The following is a 19,394-nucleotide window of genomic DNA, read 5'->3' as shown; positions in this document are numbered from 1 at the left end:
TGATCGCCTCTGCGGTTTTTATTTTTTGCGCTATAAACAAAAATAGAGCAACAATAAAAAAAAACAATATTTTTTACTTGTTGCTGTAATAAATAGCCCAATTTTTTTTTAAAAAAAAATGTTTTCTCAGTCTAGGCGATACGTATTCTTCTACATATTTTTGGTAAAAAAAAAAAAAAATCGCAAAAAGCGTCTGGTTTGCGCAAAAGTTATTGCGCTTACAAAATAGGGGACAGAATTATTATTATTTTTTATTCTTTTTTTTTACTACTAATGGCGGCGATCAGCATTTTTTTCGTGACTGCGACATTATGGCGGACACATCGGACACTTTTGACACATTTTTGACGCCATTCACATTTATACAGCGATCAGTGCTATAAATATGCACTAATTACTGTAAAAATGTGGCTGGCATTGAAGGGGTTAAATGTGTACCCTGAATTGTGTTCTAACTGTGGGGGAAGGGGGGTGACTGGGGGAGGTGACCGATCTATGTCCCTATGTACAAGGGACACAACATCGGTCTCCTCTCTCCCCTGAGAGGACATGGATCTCTGTGTTTACACACAGAGCTCCACATCTTGTCCCTGTAGCCGCCGATCCCGAGTGCCTGGCGGACATCACGGCCGCCAGGCACGCGCATCTCATTCACTTCCTGGTTTGCGGCGCTCGTTCATGTAAGAACTACATTTCCCAGTATGCATTGCGGCACGCCCAGTAATTCACACCTCCTTGAAGTCTCTAACACGTAGAGAGCGTCCTGCCGCACAGATGTAGTTCCCAGGAGGGGGCGAGCACGTTACTGACCACCACAGTAAAGCCTCCCATCACGGTGGTGAGTAACAATCAGACAAGCAGGAAGTGAACAGAACAGAGAAGAAATAGAGCAACTTCTGAGCAAAAACGAACAATGAGGAAGTGAAAAGAGGAATGTCTGCAGGTAAAGGATGCTTATTATGAAAAAGAATACAAATTCCTTTACAACCCCTTTAAGCTAGTGCATTGTTGGTTCACTTACCTTTTTTTCTTTTGATTTCCCTTCTAAATGTTTTTTTTCTTTGTCAGAATATCTCACTTCCCGTTTCTCCTCAGTAAGCTTTCCATCATCATCCAAACCGTTCTTGCTGGTGGTTAGTCAGCTAGAACAGCTTACTGAGGAGAAACAGGAAGTGAGAAATTCAGACAAAGGAAAAAAAAAAACATTTAGAAGGGAAATTGAAGGAAAAGGTAAGTGAACCAACAATGCATGAGCTTAAAGGAACCTATTTAGAAAATAAAAAATTAACCTTTACAACCCCTTTAAGGCTAAACTTACGCAGAGCAATTATTTAATTTACTAAATGTTCTAACCGAAACGAAGAAAAAACATGTTTTTTTGTTTTCAAAATTTTCAGTCTTTTTTTTTATTTTTTATTTTTATTGCCAGTCATGATTAAAGCGGAGGTTCACCCAAAAATCAACTTTCTGCCATTAGATCCAGCATACTGCTGACATCTGCAGTATGCTTTTTTTTTGTTGTACTTATCGTTTATCAGCCGTTGTTATCCGGCTCCGAGCGGGGATTTCTGCGGGGAATAGGCGTTCCTAAGCCAAGCGGATTTGATTGACGGGCTGCTAAAGCGCGTCACGCCTTCCGAAAATACCCGAAGTCACACTCGGGTGTTTACGGCGCCTGCTGTGTAGAGCTGACTGCGCAGGCGCCGTAAACACTCGAGTGTCACTTCGAGTATTTTCAGGAGGGCGTGACGCGCTTTAGCAGCCCGTCAATCAACTCCGCTTGGCTTAGGAACGCCTATACCCGGAAGGAATCCTCGCTCGGAGCCGGATAACAACGGCTGATAAAACGATAAGTACCAAAAAAAAACAGCATACTGCAGATGTCAGAAGTATGCTGGATCTAATGGCAGAAAGTTGATTTTTGGGTGAACCCCCGCTTTAAATACCACCAAAGAAAGCTCTAGTTGTGAGAACAAAACGATAAAAATTTAGTTTGGGTACTGTGTGGAATGTCAGCGCAATTGTCATACAAACAGAGCTGGCAGGAAGATGGTAAAAGTGCCCGGTTTTGAAGTGGTTAATTGCTGCCTTCTATATCCCACCCACTTTCAAATGTCATTGTAACGAGTCAACGTTATTGGCTTTACCTGTCGGTGATCTTGGTGTTATGGCTGATCAGTGTATAACTACTACTTACCTTTTTAAAGGGAAACTGTACTATTACAGAGGCAACTTTAATCCTATTATTGGAATTGGTTAATTATTTACTCCTTTAATCCACACCATCTCTACCAGCCAACACCCCTTACTTTATCTTCTTGCTGATCTCTTTAGCAGAGCTACAGGACTGCTTCCTTCTCCTTGGCAGAAATCCTCTGTCACTGGCCATTCCTGTTCACTGAGTCATCGTCTTTATGGGGCAATCCCAGACACCAGATCTGTGTCTGTGTGTCATCTCAAAGAGATCAGGTCGCCAGATCATTCATTTCAACAAAATCTTCCTATGCGATTATATGTGCAATGGGCTTTTTATACATGCCATTAACCTGTTAAAGCGGGTTCCAACCACAATTAGCATTTTTTAAATGTATGTCCTTTCATCCTGCAGTTTTATAATATAAATCCGGTCACTTACTATTTTACAATCCGCCGCCACTCCGCATAGTTATTCAAAAAAGATAGTTTATAAAACTATGTCCACACCGTTTGTCATTTTGCTTGTGGGCATTGTGAAGCCCACAAGCACTTACTTCCTGGAAGTCTTGGATGGGGAGTGATAATTGGGTAGTGCACTGCATCCTGGGAATGGATAACACACATTTCCCAGGAGCATTAGAGGGAGATGTCAGAATCCTAGGTGATTCCAAAGGCAGATTTCGTGGGACCGCATAGCAACAGGCATTTTCAGATGAGTAAAAACATATTTTTTTTTTCTTTTTTAGGTCTAATGAACACAATAATGGGGGAAAAAAAAATTGGGATGGAAACTCCACTGTAATGCCTTCATTCTGTAGACCTTCAAGAGTCAGACTCGGAGCTGCCATTCAAGTGACACCCTATAGCAGGGGTTGACAAATTTGCTCGGAATCTAGGAGCCAGCTAAAAAAGTTAGGAGCCAGAAAACGCGCCCCGTCCCGACGAGCTCGTGCGCAGACGCGAAACCATACGTGAGCAGCGCCCGCATATGTAAACGGTGTTCAAACCACACATGTGAAGTATCGCCGCGATTGGTAGAGCGAGAGCAATAATTCTAGCCCTAGACCTTCTGTAACTCAAAACATGCAACCTGTAGAATTTTTTTAAACGTCGCCTATGGAGATTTTAAAGGGTAAAAGTTTGTCGGCATTCCACGAGCGGACGCAATTTTGAAGCGTGACATGTTGGGTATGAATTTACTTGGCGTAACATTATCTTTCATAATATTAAAAAAAAAATTGGGATAACTTTACTGTTGTCATATTTTTTAATTAAAAAAAGTGTATTTTTTTCACAAAAAAAGTGCGCTTGTAAGACCGCTGCGCAAATACGGCGTGACAAAGTATTGCAACGATTGCCATTTTATTCTCTAGGGTGTTAGGATAAAAAATATATATAATGTTTGGGGGTTCTAATTAGAGGGAAGAAGATGGCAGTGAAAATAGTGAAAAATAACATTAGAATTGCTGTTTAACTTGTAATGCTTAACTTGTAATACCAACGGCCACCACCAGATGACGCCAGCTCAGAAGCCAAGTCGCCAGGACCCTATTTCTAGTCGCCCTGGCGACCGGGATTTGTCGAGCCCTGCCCTATAGTATTCCCCTTTTCCCCCGACAGCTACATAAAAGGTTATGTAGGTTGATGAGGAAGGAGCTGGGTCAGCACAGAGTAATTAGGCACTGCATGTTTATGAGAGAGCTATAATGTGCAAGGAGAGAGGAGGCTGTGCTAGGGAATGGGCTTTTCCTGGTGTAGTCACATTTTCTAGCAATGTAAAAAAAGTGCGCATGCCCCTTTTTTTTTATTTGTTTTACATTTTCTAACAAGTTCCACACATTGTGAGCGAAAAAATAATTGCATAGGAAAATGCTAAAAACTTGGTGACAGGGTCTCTTTTTTTTCTAAAGCGAATCTCGCAATGAAGCAAAATATCTATGCAATGATGTACTGCTGGAAGCTGATTTTCTCTGGCTGTTCATTCTGGAAGAGAAGTGCCAGGGAATGTATGCTTCCATCAGAACCTAAGAACACAGGAGCTTTACTTCAAGACTTGGTCACATTGTGAGTCCGTAGGGGGCTCACTTCAACATCAGCTGTGAAATGCTGAGCAGTCCTGGCTACCAATGGTTTCTATTGCATGGCATTAGAATTACTCATCCTTGGCATGTGTGTGGCTCTGGGAGGCATGGCAATGCTGTAATCTGTGCCTTTGTAGATTGCATAGTACTATGTGAATGTCTACTAATTGCACGTTTAATCTTTTTCAGGAACTTGCCGTTGTCCATTGGTATTTCGATGCCCATTGTTACCATCATTTATATTCTCACCAATGTGGCTTATTATACAGTACTAGACTTCAATGCAGTCGTTGCCAGCGATGCAGTGGCCGTGGTGAGTAAACCTTTCTGTGATGGTGATCAAATACTGCATTATTTTCATAGACCTTCCTTTTTTCAGGTCCTGAATAATTTTTGTGAAGTAGGAGAGGTGTTGCATCCAATCAGGACTCGGGTGGCATGTTTTAAAGCTATTTTGAAGATGTATGCCCTGAAATGGTAAAAAAAGAATAAGACACTTATAGGGGGTTTTAGACTAAATCCAAAGATGTCTGCTTTAGACCCCTTTCACACTGGGGCGATTTGCAGGCGCTATTGCGCTAAAAATAGCGCCTGCAAACCGATTTGAAACAGCGGCTGCTGTTTCTCCAGTGTGAAAGCCTGAGGGCTTTCACACTGGAGCGGTGCGCTAGCAGGACTTCTCCAAAAGTCCTGCTAGCCGCAACTTTGGAGCGGTGTGTTTACCTCTCCTCCGCCGCTCCTTCCCATTGAAAGCAATGGGAAACTGTGGCTATACCAGCGGCAATGCGCCTCTGCAGAGTAATATAATACCAGAGTAAATGAGAGTGAAAGGAGATGGATGGTTGTGATAGTGGGCGGCTGTTTATTTGGTATAGAAAGGGAACTGGAGTAATAGAAGGGATGCACGGAAGAATCTACCTCCCCCACTCAACAAACACTCCTGAGACCTGTTTTTTACAGATGTATTACATTTAATTTTTTCTTTTTTTCTTTTTTTTTTTCCTTTTTTTTTTTTTTTCTTCTCTGATGGGTGGGAGGGGGTGTGGGGAAATGAATGTTAAAGCGGGGTTCCAACCACAATTAGCATTTTTTAAATGTATGTCCTTTCATCATGCGTTTTTAGAATATAAAGCTGGTCACTTACTATTTTACAATCCGCCGCCGCTCCGCATTGTTGTTAAAAAAAAAAAGACCGTATTTATCGGCGTATACTGCGCACTTTTTTGCAAAATCGGGGTGCGCGATATACGCCGATACCTGCTTTCCCGCGCAGAGTTTAAATGCTGCGCCGGCATATACCGAGCGCAGTACACTCGTGTATAGTCGGGCAGGCTCGGCTCCTCTCGCGCTCATGTCCTGGACGTACAGGACGTGAGCGCGAGAGGAGCCGAGCCTGCCTGACTATACACGAGTGTACTGCGCTCGGTATATGCCGGCGCAGTATTGGAACTTGGCGCGGGAAAGCGAGGATCGAGCGGGGAGGATGCCGCAGAAGGACACCGGACCCGACGAAGAGGACACCCGAAGCCGCAGATGGACGCCGGACCCGACGAGGCCGCCGCGCAAGACACCAAAACTAAGTACTAAAATCTTTTTTTACAGGAATGTCGGGTCCACTTTCGGGGTCCGCGCTATACGCCGGAGCGCGCAATCCCCTGATAAATACGGTAGTTTTATAAACTATGTCCACACCGTTGTCATTTTTCTTGTGGGCATTGTGAAGCCCACAAGCACTTCCTGGAAGTCTTGGATGGGGAGTGATAATTGGACAGCGCACTGCATCCTGGGAAATGATGACACACATTTCCCAGGAGCATTAGAGCGAGATGATGTCAGAATCCTAGGTGATTCCAAAGGCAGATTTTGTGGGACCGCATAGCAACAGGCATTTCTAGATGAGTAAAAAAAAAAATATCTTCTTTTTTTTTTTTTTTTTTAATTTGGGTCTAATGAGCACAATGAAAAAAAAAATTTGGGCTGGAAACTCCACTTTAAGCTGTATAATGGAAAATGTTTCAATAACTATATGAAGTTTAAATAAATAGTCATGGTTTTTCTAGATTTTTGGTTTCGGTGAGCTGAAATATGATGCCTCTTAGTAAAGTTCACCCAGACTGCTCTATGGAGGATTGGGAAATAATTTGCTCATACTCCAGATTGTTATGTAGACTGCTATTTTTAAGTTAATTGAGTCAAGAGATTCAAGCATCACTATCATGCTCCACAGGGATTAATTATGAGCCATAATGAGAGCTTCAAACATAGAAAATCTTTCTATTACCAGACAATGTCTTTTCCCTTTTTTGTTATGGGTCCTGCTGCTCAGAGATGTCATAAAACTGGTCATTCTTCTTGCAGCAATTTGTCTGTCTTTGGCTAACCTTGGCCAATTATGGTGTTTATGTGACAAAGAAGGAATATGCATGTAGGGTGGGATGCCTCCGAGGGTGTGACCATTGTTTGTGGATTGGCCACTTCGTTAAAGATTTGTCCAAACTCGGGGTTAAGCTGTGTAATGTTCATTTCCAAACCAGATAAAGAATTCTTTGTATTCACATATAAGGTATGACATGCACATCCTCCCCCATCAGAGTTCAATACAAGTTTACTGTTAATAATTGTAGTGTAGAGTTTTTTTTCACATAGTAAATCGGTTACAAAATAGTAACTGTCATTCAATAAAATATATTACATGTAAGGATCTATGTTCAAAACTATATATCAGAAACTCCATTTGGATGGATACATTTCCTACACCACATTTTACTATCTCTGCCTTACAAATAGGACTCGTCAAAGGATCTCTCACTATTAAAGTGTTTTTTAACCCCTGTGCCTGTGTTCTATAATAAATATGCTTATCTGCACTGCTAACACATCGGCTCCCGGCGCTTAGGTGCCTCCTCTCTCTGTCAGCCAGAAAGGAGACGGACAGCCGAGGAGTCAAGTGAGCGCCGGGAGCCGATGGGTTAGCGGTACAGATAAGCATATTTATTATAGAACATGGGCACTTATTGTAATATTACGGAGGGAATGGGTGCATGTGCTACTTAAAGCAGAGGTTCACCCCTACAATATACTTTTTCCCCTTAGATGAATGCTCGTTTTGTCTAGGGGAATCGGCTAGTTGTTTTAAAATATGAGCAGTACTTACGGTTTACGAGATGCATCTTCTCCGCCGCTTCCGGGTATGGGCTGCGGGACTGGGCGTTCCTATTTTGATTGACCGTCTTCCGAGAGGCTTCAGACGGTCGCATCCATCGCGTCATGATTTTCCGAAAGAAGCCGAACGTCGGTGCGCAGGCGCAGTATAGAGCCGCACCGACGTTCGGCTTCTTTCGGCTACTAGTGACGCGATGGATGCGACCGTCGGAAGCCTCTCGGAAGACTGTCAATCAAGAAGGAACGCCCGCTCCCGAAGACCCATACCCGGAAGCGACGGAGAAGATGCATCTCGAAAACGGGCAAGTACTGCTCATATTTTAAAACAACTAGCCGATTCCCCTAGACAAAACGAGCAGGAATCTAAGGGGAAAAGAGAAAGAAAAAAATAAATGGGTGAACTCCCGCTTTAATGAGAGCATTAGGAGCTGGGGGGGGGGGCTTGACATGAGCAGACAGGCAAGGAGGAGGAGGGGGGAGGAGGAGAGAGGTGGCAGAGCAGGGCTGCGGATGACGGAGGCACATAAATTGATCGCGGTGTCAAGGCTCAGCAGCCATGATAGACCGTGGTCATTTTACAAAGGGGAGGGTATAGCCAGGCAGGATCAGACGGATACAAACACTGTGCTGTAAAAATAAAAAATAAAAGCTTTAAGGGAGCAGGATCTGTGTGTTTTTTTTGTTGGGGTTAACAAATGCTTTAACATCTATCATATCTTCTATATGAAGTATTTGCAGTGGAAGCTGGCAGTAAATTATTTTTGAAGGGCGCAGGGTCACAGTCATGCCATATCTCCCCCCCCCCCCCCCCCCAGCAGTCGGTCACCAGCCCCACACCTACCACATCTAGGTCGCGGGCAGCGCTTCCTCCGGTGCCTTTCCATGCATCTCCTCCCAACCAGTGACTACAAGGGATTTACTCGGTTTGTAGGGATTTGTACAGGCTAGTATGGTCCCCCTCAGTACATCCAGACTCCCCTCCACAAAGTCCAGACCCCCCCTCCCTCAGTATACACCCACCTCTTTCCCAAGTATAGACCACCCTCCTCCCTCAGTCTAGGCCCTCTCTACATTAAGTACAGTCCCCCCTTAGACTTAGTACAGACCCCTTCCCCCAGTCCAGACCTCCCTACACTAGGTAGTACCCCCCCTTACATCAAGTACAGCACCCCCTTACACTTGGTACAAAGCCACCCGAATTACACAAAGTACAGCGCCCCCCCCTCAGTACACACTCTGTGCCCCCTCCTTCATCTACAATACAATACAGACGTTTTTTTTTACCTCCTCTTGTATGTGTAGAAAGCCCAGGAGAGGAGGTGGCGTTGGCTTCAGTCAGCTCTGCTGTGTGAGACACCGGGGATAGGGGCAAGCAACCCAGACATCCGGCGAGTCAGCGCGATACACTGACGATGGTGCGGTGTTATCGGTGTCCCTGCTGACCGGTGTCACCCCAGTGTGGCCTGTACCTCCCTAGCGACTCCACTTTCTTCAGAGCCGGCAGGATGTGAGCACTCCTCTGCAGTGTGCGATGACCAGCAGGGTTGTTGGCTCTCTGCTGTCATCTGTAAGGGAGGGTTCCGGGCTACATAGTCCTGTAGAAGAACCCTGCCAGGACCTGGAGGGGGGGGGGGGGGGGGAGAGTTGAATTCCATCCACCATGGAACCGAGAGGAGTCGACCAGAAAGTAGAAGTGATGTAGCGGTTCCACTAATCACTGCCCTACGAACTGCACCAATCATAAACCAACAAGGAAGCATAATTCTATGGTGGGAGAGTTCGGGGTGCATTGCACTGCGCCCGATGATATTCTAAAAGAAGCCAATAAGGCTTCTCAGCCGCAAGCACGTGATTGCAATGACTTACTGCTTTCCATAGACGCCTGTGTCCGGCGCCCTGAACACACTTAAAGGGACTATTTTTTCATGGCTAGCTTTGGGGGGGGGGGTGCTCCCCTATTGACAGGCCGCCTCTGTGTACTTGTCTGATTTTACTAATCCCCATAGGTCCTTATTAGATGAAAAATACAGCAAAAAACACTTGCAAGCCCAATTCCCCAAAAAGTTGAATACAAATAAAAATAGAATGCAATAATTTGCAAATCTCATAAACCCGTATTTTATTCACAATAGAAATGGAAACCTATCAAATGTTTAAACTGAGAAAGTGAACCATTTTAGGAAAAATAAGGTGATTTTGAAACTTGATGGCATTCATTCTGTATTTATGTAGTTTTTACACCGTATCCCAACTTTTTTAGAATTCATATAACCAGGGCCCAAAATTTCAAGCCCTGAGCTACTAGCCAGGCCTCAGGGGTTACTTGCCACCAGTTGCTCCACCAAACTCCTACCCTGCCCCGCCCCTAATTGCACCCCTTAAACACGCCCTCATAAATCATCTTGTGAAATGACACTTAAATGTTTTATGCAGAATTAAGTTCTGAAATTAAATATTAAATACAAGTTCATCTGTCCACCAGTGCAGCCTCCCTGTGTCAATCATGCAGGGGAGGAGAGGAGAGGAGAGGAAGAGGATTGCTGGTCGGATGATCAGAGCGCAGAGGAACATCACTGTAACGGCTTTCATTTCGATAGAGCGTTCCCGCCGCTCGTCGTCACAACCCTGCCCCCTGGCCAAGGAACTTTGATGCATCTCACTCGTCCTGGATGGGTGATCTGTCAAAGTCCGGGGACCAGGGGGCCAGGGCCGGCGCTCCCACTAGGCGAACTAAGCAGCCGCCTAGAGCGCACTTCCGCCAGGGAGCGCTGCCACAGCTGCTGGGTCTTCTACAGAAGATCAGTTCCTCCTCAGCTGATGGTGACTGATGCGGCTCTATATGGCTGGCTGCAGAGTGACTAGGCAGGGAGAAGAAGCAGACAGATCGTCCCCTTCGCTGCACTAAGCCAGAGGTGACCATGCTGATGTCCAGCAGGCAGCAGCAGCCGTGGGTGTCAGCTTTCTGCCCGCCCCGCCTCCCTCTCTGGGTGATGTGCAACCATTGGAGGAGCAGGGCATAGACACCCAGAATGGATACACCCAGGCCTAGACTGGCCACACGCTGGGCCGAAGCCACTTGTCCTGGAGGAGTGTGGAGCCCAAAGCTGATCCTGCAGCTTACCCAGCCTGTGACATGTGGAGGGAGATGGAAAGAAGTGCTCCAAGGTAGGAACTTGTCAGGTAGTGGGGGAAGCGCTGGGGATGATCTTATCACTGGTGTGACCCTCTCCACTTGGCTGCATCCATCCACCTAGCTGTCCACTTTGCTATATTCTCCCTCCACCACGCTGCACCCCCCCCCCCCCTCTGCTCTCCACCTGGCTGCACTTTCCCTCTTCTGTCCACCTGGCTGCACTTTCCCTCTTCTGTCCACCTGGCTGCACCCCCTCCTCTGCTGTCCACCTGGCTGCACCCCCCCTCTGCTGTCCACCTGGCTGCACCCCCTCCTCTGCTGTCCACCTGGCTGCACCCCCTCCTCTGCTGTCCACCTGGCTGCACCCCCTCCTCTGCTGTCCACCTGGCTGCACTTCCCCTCTGCTGTCCACCTGGCTGCACCCCCCCTCTGCTGTCCACCTGGCTGCACCCCCCCTCTGCTGTCCACCTGGCTGCACCCCCCCTCTGCTGTCCACCTGGCTGCACCCCCCCTCTGCTGTCCACCTGGCTGCACCCCCCCTCTGCTGTCCACCTGGCTGCACCCCTCCTCTGCTGTCCACCTGGCTGCACTTCCCCTCTGCTGTCCACCTGGCTGCACCCCCCCTCTGCTCTCCACCTGGCTGCACTTTCCCTCTGCTCTCCACCTGGCTGCACTTCCCCTCTGCTGCCCACCTGGCTGCACTTCCCCTCTGCTGCCCACCTGGCTGCACTTTCCCTCTGCTGCCCACCTGGCTGCACTTTCCCTCTGCTGCCCACCTGGCTGCACTTTCCCTCTGCTGCCCACCTGGCTGCACTTTCCCTCTGCTGCCCACCTGGCTGCACTTTCCCTCTGCTGCCCACCTGGCTGCACTTTCCCTCTGCTGCCCACCTGGCTGCACTTCCCCTCTGCTGCCCACCTGGCTGCACTTCCCCTCTGCTGCCCACCTGGCTGCACTTCCCCTCTGCTGTCCACCTGGCTGCCCTTCCCCTCTGCTGTCCACCTGGCTGCACCCCCTCCTCTGCTGTCCACCTGGCTGCACTTCCCCTCTGCTGTCCACCTGGCTGCCCTTCCCCTCTGCTGTCCACCTGGCTGCACCCCCTCCTCTGCTGTCCACCTGGCTGCACCCCCTCCTCTGCTGTCCACCTGGCTGCACCCCCTCCTCTGCTGTCCACCTGGCTGCACTTCCCCTCTGCTGTCCACCTGGCTGCCCTTCCCCTCTGCTGTCCACCTGGCTGCACCCCCTCCTCTGCTGTCCACCTGGCTGCACCCCCTCCTCTGCTGTCCACCTGGCTGCCCCCCCTCCTCTGCTGTCCACCTGGCTGCACCCCCTCCTCTGCTGTCCACCTGGCTGCACCCCCTCCTCTGCTGTCCACCTGGCTGCACTTCCCCTCTGCTGTCCGCCTGGCTGCACTTCCCCTCTGCTGTCCACCTGGCTGCACTTCCCCTCTGCTGTCCACCTGGCTGCACTTCCCCTCTGCTGTCCACCTGGCTGCACTTCCCCTCTGCTGTCCACCTGGCTGCACTTCCCCTCTGCTGTCCACCTGGCTGCACTTTCCCTCTGCTGTCCACCTGGCTGCACCCCCCTCTGCTGTCCACCTGGCTGCACCCCCCTCTGCTGTCCACCTGACTGCACCCCCCTCTGCTGTCCACCTGACTGAACCCCCCTCCTCCTCTCCACCTGGCTGCACCTCTCTCCACCTGGCTGCACCTCTCCTCTCCTCTCCACCTGGCTGCACCTCTTCTCTCCTCTCCACCTGGCTGCACCTCTCCTCTCCACCTGGCTGCACCTCTCCTCTCCACCTGGCTGCACCTCTCCTCGCCTCTCCACTCCACCTGGCTGCACCTCTCCACTCCACCCCACCTGGCTGCACCTCTCCTCTCCACTCCACCCCACCTGGCTGCACCTCTCCTCTCCACTCCACCCCACCTGGCTGCACCTCTCCTCTCCACTCCACCCCACCTGGCTGCACCTCTCCTCTCCTCTCCACTCCAGGTGGCTGCACCTCTCCTCTCCACCTGGCTGCTCCACTCCACCTGGCTGCACCTCTCCTCTCCACTCCACCCCACCTGGCTGCACCTCTCCTCTCCACTCCACCTGGCTGCACCTCTCCTCTCCTCTCCACCTGGCTGCACCTCTCCTCTCCACCTGGCTCTATCCCTCCACCTGGCTGAACCCCTTCTCCACCTGGACCAGTTCTGGTGCTAAAATTTAATTCATTTTAATTTTTTTTTGGGGGGGGGGGGGGCGCAAGTAGCTGGTCTCGCCTAGGGTGCAAAATAGTCTAGCACCGGCCCTGCAGGGGGCGGGGCTGTATGTGACAGCGAGTGCGGGGAACACTTTTCTTTTTTGGTCTTTTTTTTGCGGGGAACACTCTGTTATTGAAATGAAAGCCACTGGTGCTGTTCCTCGCGCTCTGTTGATCCGGCCGCCTGCTCTTCTTTCCCTCAGTAAGCGCTGGGAGAAGGACTCCCATACAACCCGCCTGCCGGCGGTGCTCGGGAGTAGCCACTCCAGGTGGGAACCCAAATGAAGTTCCACCGCAGCAGATAACTCGGGTGCAGGCAATGCACTCGTCAAGGCAGGAACAAAAAATGTCTCTGGACAGCCGCACTCTGAACAAATTGTAGCCTTTATTAAAAGGAGGACAACACTACAAGTCACAGCAAAAATGAAAATAAAACCTGGCTGCTGACACGTTTCGCACTGAAAATAGTGCTTAGTGCTCGCCCCGCCCTGCTCACAGGCTGCCCACGCTCGCCAGCCCTCAAAATCCACTCGCAAAATGTGAGCAGGCAAGTGGATTTTTTTGAGGGCTGCATATATTATTATCAGGGCTCGACAAATCCCGGTCGTCCTGGCGACTTGGCTTGGAAGGTGGGCAATCTGGTGGTGAGCCGTTGGTATTACAAGTTATTACCACCAGATGTGAGCTGGCGCCATCTGGTGGTGGCCGTTGGTATTACAAGTTAAGCATTACAAGTTAAACAGCAATTCTAATGTAATTTTCCACTATTTTTCAATTCCATCTTCTTCCCTCTAATTAGAACCCCCAAACATGATATACATTTTTTATCCTAACACCCTAGAGAATAAAATGGCGATCGTTGCAATACTTTCTGTCATGCCATATTTGCGCAGCGGACTTACAAGCGCACTTTTTTGGGGAAAAATTACACTTTTTTAAATAAAAAAATAAGACAACAGTAAAGTTATCCCCATTTTTTTTTTTATATTATGAAAGATAATGTTATGCCGAGTAAATTCATACCCAACATGTCACGCTTCAAAATTGCGTCCGCTCGTGGAATGCAGACAAACTTTCACCCTGTAAAATCTTTATAGGCGACGTTTAAAAAAATCGACAGGTTGCATGTTTTGAGTTACAGAGGAGGGCTCTACCAATCGCGGCGATACCTCACATGTGTGGTTTGAACACCGTTTACATATGCAGGCGCTGCTCACGTATGTGTTCGCTTCTGCGCGCAAGCTCATCGGGACGGGGTGCGTTTTCTGGCTCCTAACTTTTTTAGCTGGCTCCTAGATTACAAGCAAATTTGTCAACCCCTGATTATTATTATTATTATTATTATTACTACAGGTACTTGTATAGCGTCGTCAATTTACGCAGCGTTTTACATATACATTGTACATTCACATCAGTCCATACCCTCAAGGAGTTTACAATCTAAAAACAAGTCTATGCATTTTTGATGGGTTTCTATTGAAGTATATAGAAGAAAACAATGGGTCCTCTGACTGGACTTTAAAGGCACAAAGGTATAAACCACATAGTGGATAGAGGTTTTTGTAAAAAAGAAAGTATCTTTTATTATATGAATACAAGACAGAATGTATTAAACATTAACATGGTCTGGAATCAGTATAGACTAGAATAGAATTAGATTCAAAGTGTAAACAGACATTGTAGGACGTGATTCTTCAAAAATATACCCAACGTTTCTGAGAGATGCCTCTCTTTCCTCAGGGGTGTGGAGAAGAGTCAGCCCTTTGTCTATAATGTGTATAACAGATAGTCAGCATAAACTGTACAACATTTTTTGTCACAGGGCCCAGCAGAGATTGGCTCCAGTAGCACTGTGTATGAGGTACCGGTCAGGCGATATCTGAATTAGTTCTAGTTCATGCTCAGCTACACCAGTGAACCCAGATCACAACGTTGCTCAGTTTCTTTGTTTTTAAATGCATAAATGGAATGATCTGTCGTTGGAATAACTTCAAAGTTGTGAGTATTGAGAAGTTACCATTTCTCTATTATTGAATATACTTTGAAAAAATGTTGTACAGTTTATGCTGACTATCTGTTATACGCATTATAGACCAATGGCTGACTCTTCTCCACACCCCTGAGGAAAGAGAGGCATCTCTCAGAAACGTTGGGTATATTTTTGAAGAATCACGATGTCTGTTTACACTTTGAATCTAATTATATTCTAGTCTATACTCATTCCAGACCATGTCAATGTTTTAATACATTCTATTTTGTATTCATATAATAAACAATACTTTTTCTTTTTTACAAAAACATCTATCCACTATGTGGTTTATACCTTTGTGCCTTTAAAGTCCAGTCAGGGGACCCATTGTTTTCTTCTGATTCTTTTTTGGATCTGGCACCATATAGAGACACAAACCGATAATCTGTCTTTTCTATTGAAGTACCGTATTTATCGGCGTATACCGCGCACTTTTTTGCCCTGAAAAGCAGGGCAAAATCGTGGGTGCGCGATATACGCCGATACCCGCTTCCTGCGCTGAGTTTGAACCACTGCGCCGGCATATACCGAGCGCAGTACACTCGGGCAGGCTCGGCTCCTTTCGCAGTCACGTCCTGGCCGTACAGGACGTGACCGCGAGAGGAGCCGAGCCTGCCCGACTATACCCGAGTGTACTGCGCTCGGTATATGCCGGCGCAGTGGTTCAAACTCAGCGGGGAGGACACCGCAGGACGACGCCGGACCCGACGAGGAGGACACCACTGAAGCCGCAGACTGACGCCGGACCCGACGAGTCCACCGATGGACGGCGCGCAAGACACCAAAACTATAAGTACTAAAATGTTTTTTTTTACAGGAAAGCGGGTCCACTTTAGGGGTGCACGCTATACGCCGGAGGGGCAATACCCCGATTAAATACGGTATATAGGGCACAAAATCGCACTGCATCACACCAAAGTAGCACAGGAGCCTTCCCCAAAGTCTCATCACAGTTGCATTGCATTGATGTGAGCAGGCATCATTGAAATGAATGTGATTTCCAATGTTCGTCTATAATTTTATATCTTATTTTATATCTTATAGCACGTTTTACTTTGTATTTTTGTGTGAACTTTTGTCTTGTGCTTCACGCTTATGTATATCCTGTGTGGGAATTTATCTGGTGTCAATAAAAACATTGTACCGGGAAATGAATGTGATTTCCATTGTCATGCAAATCGCACCAGATGGTACCTGGCTTATGTGATGCATCTGTGATTTATTTATTCTTAAAGCTTCAAAGGCAGGCATACGCCCATAAAAATCCTGGAAATCTGTTATTTTCCACTTCGACTTGCTATAGCCTGTATGATTGCTGTCAATCAGTTATTTTCTCTGTACAGTAACCAGAAGATATAATGTAACAATTTTTTTCCCCCTTTTTTTGTTTTAGATGGTGTTTGAGATTGATTATTTTTACATAATATGTGCTTTATGTTTTGCTTTAATTTGTCATGTTTTTTTCACACTGTCTTATACTTTTTGTCTTCTCCATCGCAGACTTTTGCTGACCTTGTGTATGGCATATTTAGCTGGACCATCCCCTTGGCTGTGGCCCTTTCCTGCTTTGGTGGTCTGAACTCCTCCATCCTCGCTGCCTCCAGGTTTGGATCCATAGCTGATAGTCTTGAAAAGACCAGTCTTAAAGTCTAGTATTGCAAAAGGCATCTTCACTGCTATAATGTGGGTGGGTCTCTCGCGCTACTGTGAGTAGATGGTGAAAGATAGACTAAGGTGATAAATCAAAGCAGCGATATCTATAAAGTGTTCACTTTGCACATGAAATATAAAAATGGGTGGGTGATATCGCGCTCAAGACAAATAACACACACACACACACACACACACACACACACACACACACTTTTAAATGGCCTGGGGGCCCCCCCCAAAATCCATCCATACATATTACAGAGCACACCCCCCCCCCTCTCCAAGTTGTTGGGGGCATGTCGCCTGGTATGGTTCAGAAGGGGGTGCTCACTTGTCTCCCCCCCATTTTCCTGGCTGCCTGCTCAAATAAGGGTCTGGTATGGATTATGGTGACCCCCGCACCATTTAAAAAAAACAAAAAACGTTTATTCTATTTTGGTCCCACGCTGTTTTTTTCTTAATCTGTGTTCAAAACTGATGGCACGTGCGATTCAGAAGCTTTCCCGTAAAAGGCAATGAGCCTGGAATACCCGCCTGAACCGCATTCAAGTTGCATATATGTGGCTGAACCTGCTTGCACAATGAGCATAGACACAGCTGCTTATAGTCTGTACTGGAAACACATGTGACGGGGACAGAACGTTGTTGCCTTATAACAGGAAATCGCTAGGGATCATTTTAATAAAAGCTGCAAATTTATAGAGATTGAAAATCACATGAACCTTTTTAAAGAATGAGACTTTAGTTTACATTGAGGTTAATGCTACGTTATTACACATGCAGCCAGCAGCATTGAATATGGTTTATGGGAGAGATCCTTTTGCTGACGACCTTCCCTCCTTTTTTGTCATTTTTCTACAGGCTGTTCTTTGTTGGCGCGAGGGAAGGACACCTCCCTGATATGTTATGTTTAATACACCTACAGCGGTTCACCCCAGTGACGGCTCTGCTCTTCAATGTGAGGATTGTTTGTTTATTTTTTTGTCCTTTTTCTTTAGCTGCAGTAATTTTACTAGAACTTGTATAAACTCTTAGGTCCCTTTCACATGTCCAGATCCCTAGAGGATCCGTACATGTCTCATCCGCTTGCTCAGCGGGGATCGCTCCGTTGATCCCCGCTGAATCGGCAGATGACAGGGCGGTCCCTGCACACTGTGCAGGGACCGCCCTGTCAGATCTCCGCTCTCCCCTATGGGGGGATCGGATGAACACGCACCGTCTGTCCGTCGTCACCTGATCTGATCCGCAGACAGATGGGGAAAAATATGATTTTCCTCCGTCTGGAAAATCCGACCATAGCGGGGGACCGATGAGATCGGGTGTCAGCGGATGTTCATCAGCTGACACCCGCTATCCCATAGGGATACATGTACAGCGCGACTCCATTCTCTGTCTTGTATCATTTTATGTTGTATAACATTTTTGAGTTGCTGCTCTATTTTCATTTTTTCTTTGCAAGGTATGCGCAATTTTTTCCTTTTTTTTCAGGGATACATGTATGTCTGTATTTCATCCAAAAATTGATGAATGAAATACGGATATACTGTCCACATGTGTGAAAGGGCCCTTAGAAGTTGCAGAGATCTCTGAAATTGCAAGAAAAGACATATGTCATACAAACAATGAGTGATTAGAGACCAACTGAAATATGGCTCCATGGATCTAAATCTACCCACACATCCCGTGTCAATAAGACGACCCTCTAGGAATTCTAGTGAGGGAAAGAAGTTACCTTTGCTCAGCTGCAAAAAATGGCATCTTATGGTCGGGCCAGTGCTCTAGATGGAGAACGGGATTATTCGTAAATTCCAGCCAGCTACTTGGTATAATCCAATAAAGTGCACATTTTTGTTCACTGCATGGTTAAACGCAAATGTAACAGCCTAACGCATTTCGGACATGACAGCCTTCCTCACAGCACCATAGATTTTCGTGGCCAAAACTCTTTAGTGTTTTTTACCATGTAGCAAATAAAGATATGCACTTTTTTGGATTAAACTGAGTAGCTGGCTGGAATTTACTATTAATGCCATTGTTTGAGGTGGGTGGAGGGGCATATTTTCAGACCACAGATTAGTCTTAAGGCTGCATTCACACCTGAGCGTCGGTCGGTCGTTTTTTCCGGCGTTTTGTCGCGCGTATTCATGCTTATTTGCATACAGCGTCGTCCGACGTTTTTGTACTTCGACGTTTTTTATTTTAGCCAATAGGAAAAATTATCATTTTTTTCATCACTTGTTGCTATGTTGGTAGATTTTTTTTAATCTTCTGCCTGGGTGAAATGTTCTATTGATTAAAGCGACAAAACGCCCGTAGCAAACGCTCGTTGTCGCGCTAGTCGCTTGAATCGAGCGTTTCCATTACTTTCTATGGGAAATGGAAAGTTGGAAACGCTCAAAAACGCCGATATGCACGACAGAAAATGGTCCGGAACTTGTTTGAGCTTCAGTCGTTCGGCGTCAGGCGTATTAGCGTGGAGATGTGAACCATCTCCATAGGGAATAATGTATTTTTTTCCCCTCTAGCGTATTTGAGCGTCGCTCTTCAGGCGACAAAATGCTCAGGTGTGAATGCAGCCTAAAGGTCAAGCCCTGAAGCCCCGTACACACCATGCGAAAATCGGATGACAGATCTGTGTCCATCTTTTTTTTCCCTTGCTAGTCGCAAGTAGAAATCATATACTTTAATAAAGTTACGAAAATTCTCGTACGACAGAATACAAATTCAGAAGTGATGTCATGTGTTGCAGTGTATTTGTATTGTATTTTCAGACAACAACTGTACTGATTAAACTAAAATTGTACGATCTGCTATCGTACAAGAAGTCTTCATGCTTGTCCGATCGGATAATATTTGATGAACTGTCACGATCGGCTCTAGAAAGCTGTGTACTA

At 46.7% G+C, this 19,394-nt stretch overlaps 1 protein-coding gene across 1 annotated transcript in view; it reads left to right on the top strand.

Moving 5' to 3' along the window:
• SLC7A6 (solute carrier family 7 member 6) overlaps window positions 1-19,394 on the top strand; it is an 82,510-nt gene that overhangs the window by 43,896 nt on the left and 19,220 nt on the right. The window contains exons 5-7 of the mRNA XM_040329113.1: window positions 4,467-4,590; window positions 16,348-16,451; window positions 17,362-17,458. Coding sequence (XP_040185047.1) covers window positions 4,467-4,590; window positions 16,348-16,451; window positions 17,362-17,458 — 325 coding nt within the window. The remainder of the gene's footprint in view (window positions 1-4,466; window positions 4,591-16,347; window positions 16,452-17,361; window positions 17,459-19,394) is intronic.

The sequence above is a fragment of the Rana temporaria genome, chromosome 11, assembly GCF_905171775.1.
Source record: "Rana temporaria chromosome 11, aRanTem1.1, whole genome shotgun sequence".
NCBI classification, from domain to species: Eukaryota; Metazoa; Chordata; class Amphibia; order Anura; family Ranidae; genus Rana; species Rana temporaria.
This window is presented reverse-complemented; position numbering and strand designations above follow the sequence as displayed.